The 16,613-nt window shown below is 47.2% G+C and overlaps 1 protein-coding gene across 1 annotated transcript in view; it reads left to right on the top strand.

Annotated features, from left to right (window-relative positions):
- LOC142258830 (uncharacterized) overlaps positions 1 to 13,123 on the top strand; it is a 50,727-nt gene extending 37,604 nt beyond the window's left edge. The window contains exon 4 of the mRNA XM_075331414.1: positions 10,944 to 13,123. Within this exon, the coding sequence (XP_075187529.1) occupies positions 10,944 to 12,073 (1,130 nt within the window). The 3' untranslated portion in view covers positions 12,074 to 13,123. The remainder of the gene's footprint in view (positions 1 to 10,943) is intronic.
- Positions 13,124 to 16,613: the final 3,490 nt, after the last annotated feature.

Raw genomic sequence — 16,613 nt, 5'->3', positions numbered from 1 at the left:
TGGTGCATTTTAGATGCACACAGGATGCACTGACAGAAAAAGATGCTGCGTGTGAACATAGCCTAAAGGCCGCTTTCCACGCTGCGATATCGTTACCAATATCGCTAGCGTGCGTACCCGCCCCCATCGGCTGTGCGACACGGGCAAATCGCTGCCCGTGGCGCACAACATCGCTCACACCCGTCAAACTACTTACCTGCCCCTTTCTAAGGGGGCAGTTCGTTCGGCGTCACAGCGACGTCACTAAGTTGGCGCCCAATAGAAGCGGAGGGGCGGAGATGAGCGGCCGTAACATCCCGCCCACCTCCTTCCTTCCGCATTGCCGGTGGCCGCAGGTAAGGTGAGGTTCCTCGTTCCTGCGGTGTCACACGTAGAGATGTGTGCTGCCGCAGGAACGATGAACTACATCGTACACGCAGCAGCAACGATAATTGGGAATAGGGGGGCATGTCACCGATTAGCGATCTAGATCGATTTTGTGATGATTCAAAATCGCTCATAGGTGTCACACACAACGAGATCGCTAAAGCGGCTGGATGTGCATCACAAATTTCGTGACCCCAACGAGATCGCTTGAGCGATGTCGCAGCATGTAAAGCGGCCTTTAGGGTCCTCTTTCCTCCCAAGTAAATCATAGGAAGTATAGTAAATCATAAAGTATTAATGGTTTTCTTCAGCATATGGGAAAAGATTTCTTCAAACTTGCCACAAATACAGAAATTGTTTGATATGTGATGGTTCTCTGTTATCTATAAATGCTAGAATATCTGGGATATGAGTGGTGTGTTCAGATATAATGAGATATTGGTCCTCTATTGTTTGATATAAAGACGCTGTGTTAGACTGTAGGTCATCCACTCTTGCCAACTTGCGTAATGTCTTGTTTAAAAAAATATGGGCCCCGGGTCTGAGTCTCCTCTAGTCTAGTAAACATGGTCTCCAGGTCTTGCTTTGTGGGGATCGAGCACAGATGTTCTCTTCAATCCAACTTGTCTCCTTCAAAGAGGATTGTCATAAATTATAAAGATAACATGACACCTCCGCCATGATACATTGCTAAGCTGTGCGTGGTTGATGGCTCTAAAATACATTTACTCACATCTACAGGATCGTCATGAATTCTATGTTTCCAATCCTAAGGAATTCAGATTACTGCACAATCGCTCCTGAAATGGGAAGCACTAATACTTTCTCTACTTTTCTGGCCAAAACTCACAGTAGCTCTGATGGTTCACCTTAAATGAGTACAACTCCCGTTTACTGGACTATGTTAAGAAGTTCTCTGTAAATGTCTAATATTTCTTCAAGAAACTCATCTGACAGAAGATATTGGCCCCTACAATAGTTTGGATTGCTGAGAGCCCCCGAGCCACATACTGTAATTACTCCAGATGTGTCACCTCTAGTTACTAAATCACTGACGGTGAAGGCTGTCGGGTGGAGGGTGGTAATTTTAGTAGATGTGTTATTGTCTATAGTCACAGTTTTCTCTATAGTCGTTAGTACAAAGCCGCTCTTATTTCATGGCTTTCCACTGCAGACAGTTTTCTGCTCCTATCCAGGCCCCATTTCTCCAATCTGACATCTGTCACGTTACATGATAACAGCTTTGTAATGCTGAATCTGATGCTAGTGTTTCTGAGATTTTTTTTTTGTGTGACACATTTTACTTTATCTTAGCTGTAATGTGAGGTTGATTTGTTTTCCTGGTCACTTGGAAAAAATCTGAAATTCGCTAAAAATGTAAATTAATTAGAAATGATCACACATTGCATTTGGATGTTCTTAAAACAAATAGTGATACCGCAACATACAATTAGAGAACAATGTATGATCACTTACTTTTTTCAGAAATTATGTAATTTACATTGATCAACACTTGAAGGTTTTTGCCACTAGAATAGTGTTTTACAAAAGATCCAAAGTTTATCAACCTAAAACCTTGATTTTGTCCAAAACGTGATGATCAGAATTAGAAAACTGCAATGACTGTAGCACAGAGAAAGATTATAACTAAATTTTCTGATGGTAACAACAGTCATCAATCAGTAGGACGTTTACCAGCCGTCGCTATGAATGACTTCAGCACATCTGCGTCCACAGGACATCACTAGTCTCTCAAACTGCTCTGGTGGGATTTTGGTCCTCTCGTCTTCCAGTCTCTTCCACAGTTCTTTGACTGTTGTGGGTTTCTTGGCCATAACTTTGTCAGCAAGGTTTTTCCAAAGGTTTTCTATTGGGTTTAGATCAGGACTCTGGGCGGCCATTTCATTGTTTCAATGTTTTCTGTTTCAATTAACTGCTTTACCCATTTTGTTGTGTGACGGGGGGCATTGTCCTGCATGGAAATTGCTGGCTGATTGAGTGATGAACGCAAGTGAAGAACCACGTGTTGTTGAAGAAGGTTCTGATACACACTTGCATTCACTCTGCCATGTAGCTGTATGAGAGGTCCAACTCCTGCAGAAAACAATCCCCAAACCATGACACTTCCTCCACCGCCTTTCACTGACTTCTTACTACACTTCAGATTCAGTATTTCCCTAGTTTGTCGACAAATATAATATTTCCCATTAAACCCAAATAAATTAAACTTACTTTAATTATTAAAATGAACTGTGGACCACTTCTCATCTGTCCACACAACATCCTCCTTTTGATTCTTTCTGCTAATGAGAGGTTTCGTCACTTCAGAGTGGGCTTTCAGTCCAAATGCTCTTAAACATCATGACACTATATGACAAGATAGATTCTTATCCTGTTCTGTGCTGAACGCTGGCTAGGAATTCCAGCTGAAGTTTTGGAACGATTACCCATGGAGATTTTCCCTATGATCCTGTCCTCTCTTTCATTTGACTTTTGAGGGCAATCAGTCTTCTTGGGGGACTTGAAAGAGTTTGTGATGCTGTAAAGAAGCAATATTCTTGAAATCACAGACTTGGCTCTACCAACTTCTTTTGCTATGGCTGATAGGGTCACCCCTTTTGGCTTTCAGCTAGACAACCTTTTGTCGGAGGGTTTCAGTCACTTTGGAACGGCACACTATTTTTGCAAAGTCAGTTCAAACTGGAAACTAAGGCTGCCAGGTACATAGGATTTAAATAATAAATAAATGGTGTGCACACTGGATTATTTTTCGGGTTCTAGTGTACGGGTTAAACCCCTTATTTACAATCCATAGAAATACACTGCACACACTTTTGTCTTTGCTTTGCTAGTGAAAAAAATGTTTTTATTTAGGAGAAATCCTATAATTTAACACTACTATTTCCTACATTTTGGCCCAAGGGGCCTTGTTCCTAGAGTCGCTAGGAAAGGGAAAATATATACAGCGACTAAACACATATACAGATATATACATTATTTACAATATGAACTTTAGATAGGAGATTATTCTCACACTTTTGAAATAATCTTTATCTGGTGTAGCGGGGTGGGGGTCCCCCAGGACGACAAAGAGGCAGTGACCCAAAAAGTCCAATCAACATCAGTTTATTTACCGCTGCTGCACAGGAATATACGTCTTTCAGGATACATCCAGGCTATATACAGTCCATAGGTTACCACGTCACACAGGTACCCGCTGCCGTAGAAGTCGGTCTTACTGTACCCCGTACTGCTTTTCAGGGAGCCCCACAGACCTGTGTTATCACACCACACGGGTCTGAACTCCTCTCAGCTTCTTGCTCTGCAGCTTTACAAAAGCAGCTCTGCCCCACCCAGGCCTTTGCAAAGAGCTTTTAAACGAGAACTGTGGCCATGAGCCACCTGCATAACCCGGCCTGGAGGTTACTGGGCTGACCACTATGTAGGGCTCTAATATGTTTCTATACGCATTCTGGGAGATACGTACCGTCCGTCACATGTCAATGGACCCACTATCTCACATACCCCCTTCCTCCGTTCAAACCCGAGGGGATGAACGGACGCTCCCAAACAGGCCGCCCGAGACAGGGCATCGGCATTGCCCTGGGACGAACCGGCCCGATGTTCCACCGTAAAACTGAAATCCTGAAGGGACAGGAACCAGCGGGTGACCCGGGCATTCCGTTCCTTCGCATTTCTCATCCAGACGAGGGGTGCGTGGTCCGTCACCAACCGAAACTGTCGCCCAAGCAAATAATAGCGCAGGGACTCCAAGGCCCATTTAATAGCCAAGCACTCCTTCTCCACTACGCTATAATTCATTTCTGCCGGGGTAAGCTTCCGGCTCAGATAGGTAACCGGATGCTCAGTTCCATTCACCTCTTGCGAGAGTACGGCTCCCAGACCCACCTCGGAGGCATCTGTTTGCACCAGGAAGGTGTTATCGAAATCGGGGCTAATGAGGACCGGTTGACCACACAAGGCAGTCTTCATGGACCGAAACGCTTCCTCAGCCTGAGGGGTCCAGCATACCATAGCCGCCTTCAACAGATCAGTCAAAGCCGCTGTTCTCCCGGCAAAGTCCGGTATAAACCGCCGGTAATACCCAACAATGCCGAGGAACGCCCTCACCTGTTTAGTGGACACTGGTCTGGGCCACTTTTGGATGGCCTCTATTTTATTTACTTGAGGTTTGATCACCCCGCGGCCAATCACGTACCCCAAATAGCGGGCTTCCTCCAGACCGATTGCACATTTTTTTGGGTTTGCGGTCAATCCTGCCGCCCGCAGGGAGTTAACGACGGCCTGGACCTGGGACAAGTGGGTCTGCCAATCGGTACTGAAGATGATGATGTCATCTAGATAGGCGGATGCGTACTTCTGATGGGGCTCCAACACTATGTCCATCAGTCTTTGGAAAGTAGCCGGGGCTCCATGAAAACCGAAAGGCAAGACAACATAGTGATAGAGCCCCTCTGGTGTAATGAAGGCCGTCTTTTCCTTGGCTGACTCTGTCAGCGGCACCTGCCAATAGCCTTTGGTAAGGTCAAGCGTCATGAAATATTGAGCCTTTCCCAACCGTTCAATAAGTTCGTCCACCCGGGGCATAGGGTAAAGGTCGAACTTGGAAACCTCATTCAATCTCCTGAAATCATTGCAGAAACGTAGCGACCCGTCGGGTTTTGGAATCAGCACAATGGGACTAGCCCAGTCACTCTTTGACTTCTCAATCACCCCTAGAGTAAGCATCTGTTTCACCTCTGCTGCAATGGCTTGTCTCCGGGCCTCGGGCACCCGGTACGGTTTCATACGCACCTTTACCCGAGGCTCGGTGACAATGTCATGTTGGATAACCGAAGTACGGCCGGGTAACTCGGAAAACACATCCGAGTTCTGCTGTACCAACTTCCGAACTTCACAACGCTGCGGTTTAGTGAGGGTGTCGCCTAGGTGTACCCCCCCTTCGGGTCCCCGGATGAGCGGCACTACAGGATCCTCACATGCCCCCACTGGTGTTACTCCCGTCACCATACAGTCGCGGTCTTTCCAGGCTTTAAGCAAGTTAACATGATACACTTGTTCCGGCTTCCTCCTCCCCGGCTGATATATTCGATAGTTCACCTCCCCCACCTTTTCCCGAACCTCATACGGCCCCTGCCATTTGGCCAGCAGTTTACTCTCGGCAGTGGGCACCAAAACCAAGACCCGATCCCCTACATTAAAAGATCTGAGGGTGGCTCGTGTGTTATAAGTGCGCCTTTGTGCCCCTTGGGCCCTTGTCAAATGTTCTTTTACGATAGGCAAAACCGCTGCAATGCGGTCCTGCATTAGGGCCACATGTTCAATCACACTTTTATATGGGGTGGGCTCCTGTTCCCATGTTCCCTTGGCTACGTCCAGCAAGCCCCTAGGGTGTCTGCCATAGAGCAACTCGAATGGTGAAAACCCCGTGGACGCCTGCGGTACTTCTCGGAGCGCAAACATAAGATAGGGCAACAGCATGTCCCAGTCCCTCCCGTCCTTGGCAACCACCTTTTTAAGCATGGACTTAAGGGTTTTGTTACACCGCTCTACCAGCCCATCGGTTTGTGGATGGTACACCGATGTGCGCAGGTGCTTTATTTTCAACAGTTTACATAATTCTTTTGTCACCTTGGACATAAACGGAGTCCCCTGGTCAGTAAGGATCTCCTTTGGTAGCCCAAGACGACAAAACATGGCAAATAACTCCCGTGCAATAAGCTTCGCGGAGGTATGGCGCAGCGGAATGGCCTCTGGATAGCGTGTGGCATAATCCACAACCACCAATATGTGTTGGTGACCGCGCGCAGATTTTACCAGGGGTCCTACCAGATCCACTGCAATTCGTTCAAAAGGTTCCTCTATAATAGGGAGAGGCACCAATGGACTCCGGAAACTTGCAATGGGCGAAGTCAACTGGCAGTCCGGGCAGGTTTCACAGAACTTCCGTACCTCTGCGTACACTCCCGGCCAAAAGAACCTCTGTAAAATACGCTCTTGTGTCTTGGTAACCCCTAAGTGCCCCCCCAGGGGGTGTGTGTGAGCCATGTTAAGCACTACCCGACGGTGGGATTGGGGCACTACCAATTGTTCTACTATCTCTTCCCTGATTTTGTCTATTCGGTAGAGTAAATCTTTATAAACCGCCATGCGGGGAAAGACTGCTTCTGCCCCTGGTTGTTGGGCCACCCCATTCACCTCTTTAACGTTACCCCACGCGTGGGAGAGGGTAGGATCCCTCAGCTGTGCCGTCCCGAAGGCCTCCCGGGACGTGTCCAGCTCCGCGATCGCTACGGTCTCTTCGCTGTCTCCCGCCAATACTTCTAGGGGACCCCGGTCAGGTTCTCCCCCTGTCCCGAGGTCGGTGATCCCTACAGCAGGTATTCCCGCTTCGGGATCGTCGGGCTCTGCACCCGTACCCATTCTTGCTTGGGAAGATGTGCCATTTCTCTCCCACAAGCACCAGAACAACGGAAAATCCCTGCCCAGCACTACCCCGTATGGTAGAGTTGGCACTACTCCTACTACATGTGTCACATCTCCACACGGAGTGGAGAGGCCTACCTCTGCTGTTGGATATTTGCGGAGCTCTCTATGTATACATACAATCCCAACCTCCCTCTTCGTGGACTCCAACCCCGATACCAGCGACCCATGTACGAGGGTCACTATACTGCCCGAGTCCAACAGGGCCTCTGCCCGATGTCCATTTATATACACAGGACAGAGAGGAGGTTCAAGAAAAGGGTGTGCAGCACACACCGTATTAGCATACATAGACATTCGGCGTGTGTACCCACAATCCATGGCCTCCGTAATCAAAGGGCAATAAGCTGCGATATGGCCGGGCCCTTGACATCTCCAGCACTTCATAGCGGTGGCCCCACCAGTTTTTGTTGCCATTCTTGGGGGGACTAGTCTTTTGCCACTCTCAGTGCGGGTTACCCCCTCAGTATGGGTTTGGTTTTTGGGGTTCACCTGCGCCGTACGTGTCTCTCGGCCCAGTTCCTGTGGCCGCCGGGCCTGACGCCCTGGGGCAGAGTCTCGTATAAAGTCCTGGGTGGCGGTATAACGCTCAATTAGACTCACCACCTGGTCCAGGTTTCCCGGGTCCCCTTGCCCCACCCAGCGTTGTATAGCGACCGGCAGAGTCCGCACCAACCGGTCGACCACCACCCGTTCCACCATCTGGGCTGGAGACAACATCTCCGGCTGCAGCCACTTTTTTACCAATTGAAGTAGGTCATATGCCTGAGACCTGGCCGGACAGGTCTCCACATAGGTCCAGGCAAATACCCGCTGAGCCCGCACGTAGATATTGACCCCCAGACGGGCAAGGATCTCACCTTTCAGTTTCTCGTAGTCCAAGGCATCCTCCCGGCTGAGGTCAAAGCAGGCTTTCTGGGCGTCCCCAATCAGGAATGGAGCCACCACTTCCGCCCACTGATCTGCCGGCAGTTTTTCCCGCTCTGCTGTGCGCTCAAATACCGTAAGGAAGACCTCCACGTCATCCTCCGGGCTTAGCTTCCGTAGGGAAGAGCGAACCCTGTCCCGGGGTACCCGTTGGTCGGAGGCAGTTGCTGGCGCTGTCTCACACAGGGCCGCAATCTGCTGCCGTAGCAAGGTGTTCGCCTCCTGTTGTTGTCGCTGGGTTTCCTGATGCTGCCGCTGGAATACCTGGTGCTGCTGCTGGGATTCCTGGTGGTGCTGTTGGAACAGACCCAGCTGCTGCTGGAACAGACCCAGTTGCTCCTGTTGTTTCTGCTGAGTGACTACCAGCTGCCGCAGAAGCTCCTCCATGTTGTCAGCGGGTTTATACTGTAGCGTAGCAGGCTTGATTATTGACATGCAGCGGTGGGGTATGTCTCAAGTCTCAATGCCCGCATTCTCCACCATAATGTAGCGGGGTGGGGTCCCCCAGGACGACAAAGAGGCAGTGACCCAAAAAGTCCAATCAACATCAGTTTATTTACCGCTGCTGCACAGGAATATACGTCTTTCAGGATACATCCAGGCTATATACAGTCCATAGGTTACCACGTCACACAGGTACCCGCGGCCGTAGAAGTCGGTCTTACTGTACCCCGTACTGCTTTTCAGGGAGCCCCACAGACCTGTGTTATCACACCACACGGGTCTGAACTCCTCTCAGCTTCTTGCTCTGCAGCTTTACAAAAGCAGCTCTGCCCCACCCAGGCCTTTGCAAAGAGCTTTTAAACGAGAACTGTGGCCATGAGCCACCTGCATAACCCGGCCTGGAGGTTACTGGACTGACCACTATGTAGGGCTCTAATATGTTTCTATACGCATTCTGGGAGATACGTACCGTCCGTCACATATCAATGGACCCACTATCTCACACTGGATATTTCTGGATATTTTTAAATATTTTAAATATTAAAGAAAGCACATGGTAGTAGAAAGTTAGGAGTACCTATATAACAATATAATGCTAGTCTACAGCAAGTGTGTACACATAGTTGTTACAGTATTAGTATATTAGATAGTATATACAAGCAGTGCACATGATAATGTCACATTTGATAAGACAGGTAAGGAAGAGGATGAGGGTAGAGGAAAATGTAGTGATGATAATAAGTGTTGGGTAGTTATATACTACCTGTAAAGTTGTTCTCCTGGTAAGTGGGAGGATTTTGGAGTTGCGCATGCGCGCTGATGAATCAATTGACGCGCTGTTAATATAACTGGCCTTTTTATGCTGATAGTAAACAGGGCATTACAGATTCATAGCTGCGCTTTTCACACATGCGTTTTGATCCCTATCAGTAAAGAAGGGCCAGTGATACTAACAGCGCGTTACTAGATTCAGCATCACGCACGCGCAACAATCCCCATGACTACAAGGTAATCTCGGCAAGCTCCACAACACGCAAGCGCCAGCTACATCAGTAAGTCATTAGATTGATCAGTGCGCATGCGCTGCCATTTCCATAACTACCAGGACACTACAGCACACTATCACATACCCGCCCCACAATATACTAAGCGCCCTCCAGTGCACCAGTGCCGGCCTCTCACAGCACACCATGACACGTCATTTCCCTGCAGTCTGTGAGATGGCTAGTGTGCAGGCGTTAGCGTTATTTAAAGTCCACACGCTCACATTATGGCAGGGCTACATTCAGGAAAGCACAGGCACGGGAATGCTTGCCATTCACAGGTACTACTCATCACTCTTATTCTTCCCCTCTTTGTACTATTATACATTTCTGCATTTAATATTACAGGGGCCCTCATTACTCCAAAATCCTCACACTTACCAGGAAATCAACTTTTCAGGCAGTATATAGCTACCTAACACTTATTATCATCACTACCTTTTCCTCTACCCTCATCTTCCTCCCTTACCTGTCTTATCATGTGTATTATCATTATTCTCACACTTTTGAAAAAATCCTTTTGGAAAGTTCATATTGTAAATAATGTATATATCTGTATATGTGTTTAGTCACTGTATATATTTTCCTTTCCCTAGCGACCCCGTGAACAAGGCCTCTTAAGCCGAAACGTATAAATTGATTGTGTTAAATTATATGGTTTCTCCTAAATAAAAACATTTTTTTCACTTGCAAAGCAAAGACAAAGTGTGTTTAGTGTTTTTCTATGGACTACAGGTAATTAGGGTTTGTCAGATAATTAAGGACATTAGCACCAAGTGCCAGATTAACACCAATAACTTGCAGGTATCTTAAAGTGTTCTCTCATTTTAATCAGTGTTCTTTTACATTTATCTAATTTAAATTTTTATTATGTGCTTTTGAAAAAATTCAATATATGAACTAAGCTTAAAATACTGTGAGTTTCCTCATGTTAGGATATAGTCACATAGGACGACACAATGACCGCAACATTTAGGAAATTGTGTGTTGTTCTCTAATATTGATCTCCAGTATATAGTTAATAAATAGCATTTACCGTATTCTACTTTAATCTAAATTACTATTTTGACTGCAGAGCCAGTCTCTGGAAATTGGCATGAAATGGACGTTGGAGTGAGAAAATTACAAATCTGACATTTTACTTCCCAACACATAGTGCCTAGTTTGGTCTCCAGGAAACATACACCATAAATTTTTATGTGGGTTCTTCTCTGTGGTAATGCCCAATATGTGGATATTAATACTGTTTGGGCCACTGCAACGCCGAGAAGCATCAATGAGATTTGGCTTTGGAATTTTTCTGAATTGGATTATGAAGCCATATCGCTTTTCAAGAGTTTTTCAGCTATAACCAATGTGGAAACATCCTATTTTTACACTGATGGAGTAGACTTTTTTGGTATAATTTTAGCCAGATAACATTATTTGGTGGATTATTATTCAAATATTTGGGATGCAAAATGGACCAAGAGGGTTGAACATCTTATTCTAGAGGTACTTGCTCAGAGGTCCTCTGTTAAATTGTGAACAGTTTTTGTTTCAAGTAAATAATTATAATTATAGATTGCTACATAACTTGCAATTTCTTTAGCTATTTTAGAAATTATATCCTAACATTTTTATATATTATTACAAATATTTTTTTATTCTTGGCAGGTGACTGCACCAGGAGATCAGAGGCACAACTGACATCTTCTTCATTTTTTAAATCAGATGACCGTGATATCACGCAAAATATAACTAAAGTGAATGCTACTATTCCACATATACTATCATCTCTTAACAGCAAAGATCTATCATCTGATTCTCTTAAACAGGATCTACCTTCTGTTTTATCACAGACTATAAAGAAAAATATAAGTCACAAATCAGGCATTCAAAATAGAAGTGCTCTTACAGCAAAAAAGCCATTTTCAACTTTAGAATCTAAAAAAATACATAAACAAATTCACACAGGGGAGAAAAGATTTTCTTCTGAGTCTGTTAGTTACCAGAAACCTCACACAGGGAAGAAGTCATTTTCATGTTCAGAATGTGGGAAATGTTTTGCACATGAATCACAGTTTGTTATACATCAGAGAATTCACACAGGGGAGAAGCCATTTTCATGTACAGAATGTGGGAAATGTTTTGCACAGAAATCACATTTTGTTATACATCAAAGAACTCACACAGGGGAGAAGCCATATTCATGTTCAGAATGTGGGAAATGTTTTGCACATACATCAGTACTTGTTAAGCATCAAAGAATTCACACTGGAGAGAAGCCCTTTTTTTGTTCAGAATGTGGGAAATGTTTTAACCAAAAATCACAACTTATTAGACATCAGAAAACTCATACAGGGGAGAAGCCTTTTTCATGTTCAGAATGTGGAAAATGTTTTACACGTAAATTACAACTTATTACACACCAGAAAACTCACACAGGGAAGAAGCCTTTTTCATGTTCAGAATGTGGTAAATGTTTTGCACACAAATCAGATTATGTTACACATCAAAGAACTCACACAGGGGAGAAGCCATATTCATGTTCAGACTGTGGGAAATGTTTTTCATGTACATCACTACTTGTTCAGCATCAAAGAATTCACACTGGAGAGAAGCCCTTTTTTTGTTCAGAATGTGGGAAATGTTTTAACCAAAAATCACATCTTGTTACACATAAGAGAACTCACACAGGGGAGAAGCCTTTTTCATGTTCAGAATGTGGAAAATGTTTTGGCGATAAATCAACTCTTTTTAAACACCAAATAATTCACACAGGAGAGAAGTCATTTTCATGTTGAATGTGGGAAATGTTTTACACACAAATGCAGTCTTTTTGAACATCACAAAATTTACACTGGTAGAAGCCATTGTCATACCTAGACGTTTTTCTTGAAAATTGTAATTTCTTGATCACTAAGAAAAATTCAAAAACCATATACAAGTGCATCTCAATAAATTAAAATATCATCAAAAAGTTAATTTCTTTCAGTAATTAAATACAAAAAGGATTGATTGCTCTCAGTGAAACAAAATTATAATCTTGTTGTTCTGATACGTTTTAATGGCTAACTGTTGTGAATACGTTTTCCAGTTTGAGGCTCCCTCTTGTGGTCAGTGCTGGCGGTGCAGTTGATTTGTGGAATGAAAGTCACACACCTGCAGAGGACTGGCAATCAGGGTCAGATTGGGACTATATAACTGAGTAGTTTTCTCTTGTTACTTGCCGGTGCTCAATTGTCTCCTGTGTGTTAAAGACATTCTGTAACCAGCCCTGGTCACTACCAGAACTCCTCTCAGATAAGTGGTCTTTGTACCTCTGTTGTTTGTTTTCCACTTTTTTGTTGTTTTCTTTTCTGCTTTGATACTAATGCTTGATTCCTATTTTGTCTGTGTGGATTTCTTGGTCGAATGGGATCATTCCCTGCTGGGAGTGTCTGTATACTTAGCTCCATGATTCCGCAAGGTATTGTGTTTGTCATGCCTGGTATTAATTCAGTCCCTCATCTGTATTAGTGTTTTTTTTGGATCCCAGTAACATCTGAGTGCTGGTACAGTGGGGGGAGGTTATGTGACGTCAGGATTTTTCCATATCATTGCTGGTATTTATTAGGGTTTTTACGGTTGCAAACAGTGCTCCTTCCTATCTTTCTTATAAAGATAGTATTAGCTTTCTTATATCTGTGAGAATATTTAGTTCTCCGGCTGTGTCGAAACGACTAGGTCATTGTAGGCTCATCCCACGTCTACTTCTAGTTGTGTGTCAGGATTATTTCTGCAATCCGTTAAGGTTTCAGCAACTCTGTTACTATTTGGGATTCCACATTTTCTTTGTCGCTCCATTGGGAGACCCAGACAATTGGGTGTATAGCTTCTGCCTCTGGAGGCCACACAAAGTAATTACACTTTAAAAAGTGTAACCCCTCCCCTCTGCTATACACCCTCCCGTGCATCACGGGCCCCTCAGTTTTTTGCTTTGTGTTGAAGGAGGCACACATTCACGCAAGCTCCACGTTTTAGTCAGCAGCAGCTGCTGACTTTATCGGATGGAAGAAAAGAGGGCCCCTATGGGGCCCCCGGCATGCTCCCTTCTCACCCCACTCAGGTCGGCGGTGTTGTTAAGGTTGAGGTACCCATTGCGGGTACACAGGCTGGAGCCACATGCCGCTTTCCTTCCCCATCCCTTAGGGGCTCTGGGGAAGTGGGATCCTATCCGGTCATCCAGACACTGGGACCGGTCTCCCTCCGCAGCCCCTGGGGGAATCTGCCGGACAGGAGACGGAGTATCGTCAGGGACATGGCCCTGCATCCACAGGTACTCTGTGTCCCCGTTGGGACGGCGCATAAAGCACCTTGGGCCCAGACGCTGCAGCGACTGCGGCGTGGGTATGGGTCCGGGACTACCGCGCCGACCGTGCACTGCCGGCCGGCCGCGGTTTTAACTTTAGTCCCCGGCTTTTGCGGCCTAGTATAGTATTCTCCCGCCCCCAGGCCTGCCAGTCAGGGAAAAGGGCGGGACGGTCGGTATGACGCCGACAGTGAGGGCTGGAGTACACTGAGCTGTCCTCCGCCCCCCTCACTACTCACGCTGGGGCACCAGATTCCCGCACTTTTGTGACTACGCCCACGCCTCCCTCCTCCTCTGAGAACGCCGTCAGCCATTTTTTTCAGCACATTCTGCGGTGGAGAACTTCTGGCTGCAGCTGAGGGAGACCCGGGGCAGGGAATCTGGTGGCCACACAGAGCGGTTGGTAACCCACACCGGTCTGCCGGTGCTGGACCCCCCAGAGTGCCGAACTGTATATATATATATATCTTTTGTGTATACATTTGCTGGTTCGGCTGTACTGCTAACTTGGGGCTATATATATCCCTCAGTGATCACGGTGATCCCTTACTTATCTCTTGGAGGACAACAACATGTCGTCCGCAAAGAGCAAGGGTACCAAGGCACAGGCTTATTTTACAACCTGTACCTCATGTGCGGCTATGCTACCTGCAGGTTCCACCTACCCTCATTGTGTGCAATGCTCGGCCCCTGTGACACTCACTCAGCCGGAGCCTCAGGCACTGGTGGGACCCCCGGCTCAGGTAGAGACACCGGTTCCCACTGTCCAGGTGACAGGGACAGAGTTTGCAGTTTTGGCTGACAAACTGTCTGAGTCGCTTTCACAGTCCATGGCTCAGTCTATGGACAAATGGTCTGCTAAGATACTAGAAGCCTTGCAGTCCATACCAGCAACACAGATGCAGGGCACTGTGCGTTCTTTGTCCCCAGGTCCCCCTCAGTTGGCGCGGCAATCTGCTCCTGAGGTGACACATAGGTCCCACGGTGAGGACTCCGACTCGGACCGCAGTCCCAGACCGGTGAAGCGGGCTCGCTGGGGACCTTCCTCCACTTCATCACGCTGCTCAGGGTCTCAGCATGAGGACTCTCTGGAGGATGAAGAGGATGGCGCAGCTCAGGGCTCAGACCCTGACGGTGCTCTCAATCTAGATACACCTGAAGGGGACGCCATAGTAAATGACCTTATAGCGTCCATCAACCAGGTGCTAGAAATTTCTCCTCCAACTCCAACTGTAGAGGAGGCGGCTTCACAGCAGGAGAAACACCAGTTTCGGTTTCCCAAACGTACACGGAGTGCCTTTTGCGATCACTCTAATTTCAGGGATGCTGTCCAGAAGCACAGAGCATACCCGGACAAGCGTTTTACTAAGCGCCTTAATGACACACGTTATCCCTTCCCCCCGGAAGTAGTGAAGGGTTGGGCTCAGTGTCCAAAAGTGGATCCTCCAGTCTCTAGGCTGGCGGCCAGATCTGTGGTTTCAGTGGCAGATGGCTCATCGCTCAAGGATGCCACTGACAGGCAGATAGAGCTCATGATGAAATCCATCTATGAAGCCATAGGAGCATCTTTTGCTTCGGCATTCGCGGCAGTGTGGGCGCTCCAAGCTATCTCAGCTTGTCTGTCTGAGATTGCTGCGGTCACACGCACCGCTACTCCGCAGGTTGTGTCTCTGACTTCTCAGGCGTCGGCTTTTTCGTCCTACGCCATGAGCGCCGTCCTGGACTCGGTGAGCCGTTCAGCGGTAGCATCCGCCAATTCGGTGGCAGTCCGCAGAGCCATGTGGCTACGTGAATGGAAGGCAGACTCTGCCTCCAAGAAATTCTTAACCGGTTTGCCATTTTCTGGCGACCGTTTGTTTGGCGAGCAATTGGACGAAATTATTAAACAATCCAAGGGAAAGGACTCGTCCTTACCCCAGTCTAAACAAAACAAACCTCAACAGCGAAAGTTTCAATCGAGGTTTCAGTCCTTTCGGCCCTCGGCCAAGTCACATTCCTCCACGTCAAACAGGTCGGAGAAGGGCCAGAGGAACCCTTCTGCATGGCGGTCTAAGTCACGGCCTAAAAAGACCGCCGGAGGCACCGCCACCAAGGCGGCCTCTTCATGACTCTCGGCCTCCCCAAACCGCATCCTCGGTCGGTGGCAGGCTCTCCCGCTTTTGCGACACCTGGTGGCCACATGTCCAAGACCGATGGGTGAGAGACATTCTGTCTCACGGTTACAGGATAGAGTTCAGCTCTCGTCCTCCAACTCGTTTCTTCACAACATCTCCGCCCCCAGAGCGAGCCGCTGCACTTTTTCAGGCGGTGAATGCTCTGAAGGCAGAAGGAGTGGTGATTCCCGTTCCCCCTCAGGAACATGGTCACGGCTTCTACTCCAACTTGTTCGTGGTGCCAAAAAAGGACGGATCTTTCCGTCCCGTTCTAGACCTCAAACTGCTCAACAAGCATGTCAGCACCAGACGGTTTCGGATGGAATCTCTCCGCTCGGTCATCGCCTCAATGTCACAAGGAGACTTCCTAGCATCAATAGACATCAAGGATGCTTATCTCCATGTGCCGATCGCACCCGAACATCAACGCTTCTTGCGTTTCGCCATTGGGGACGAACACCTTCAGTTCGTGGCACTGCCTTTCGGCTTGGCGACAGCCCCACGGGTCTTCACCAAGATCATGGCAACAGTGGTGGCGGTCCTACACTCTCAGGGCCACTCGGTGATACCTTACTTAGACGATCTCCTAGTCAAGGCACCCTCCTGGGTGGCTTGCCAGCACAGCCTGACCATTGCCCTGGAGACTCTCCAGAGGTTCGGGTGGATCATCAATTTTCCAAAGTCAAAATTGACACCGACCCAATCCCTGACTTACCTCGGGATGGAGTTTCATACTCTGTCAGCGATAGTGAAGCTTCCGCTGGACAAACAGCGTTCACTACAGACAGGGGTCCAATCTCTTCTTCGGGGTCAGTCACACTCTTTGAGACGCCTTATGCA

The sequence above is a fragment of the Anomaloglossus baeobatrachus genome (assembly GCF_048569485.1).
Source record: "Anomaloglossus baeobatrachus isolate aAnoBae1 chromosome 5 unlocalized genomic scaffold, aAnoBae1.hap1 SUPER_5_unloc_13, whole genome shotgun sequence".
Taxonomy (NCBI): domain Eukaryota; kingdom Metazoa; phylum Chordata; class Amphibia; order Anura; family Aromobatidae; genus Anomaloglossus; species Anomaloglossus baeobatrachus.
This window is presented reverse-complemented; position numbering and strand designations above follow the sequence as displayed.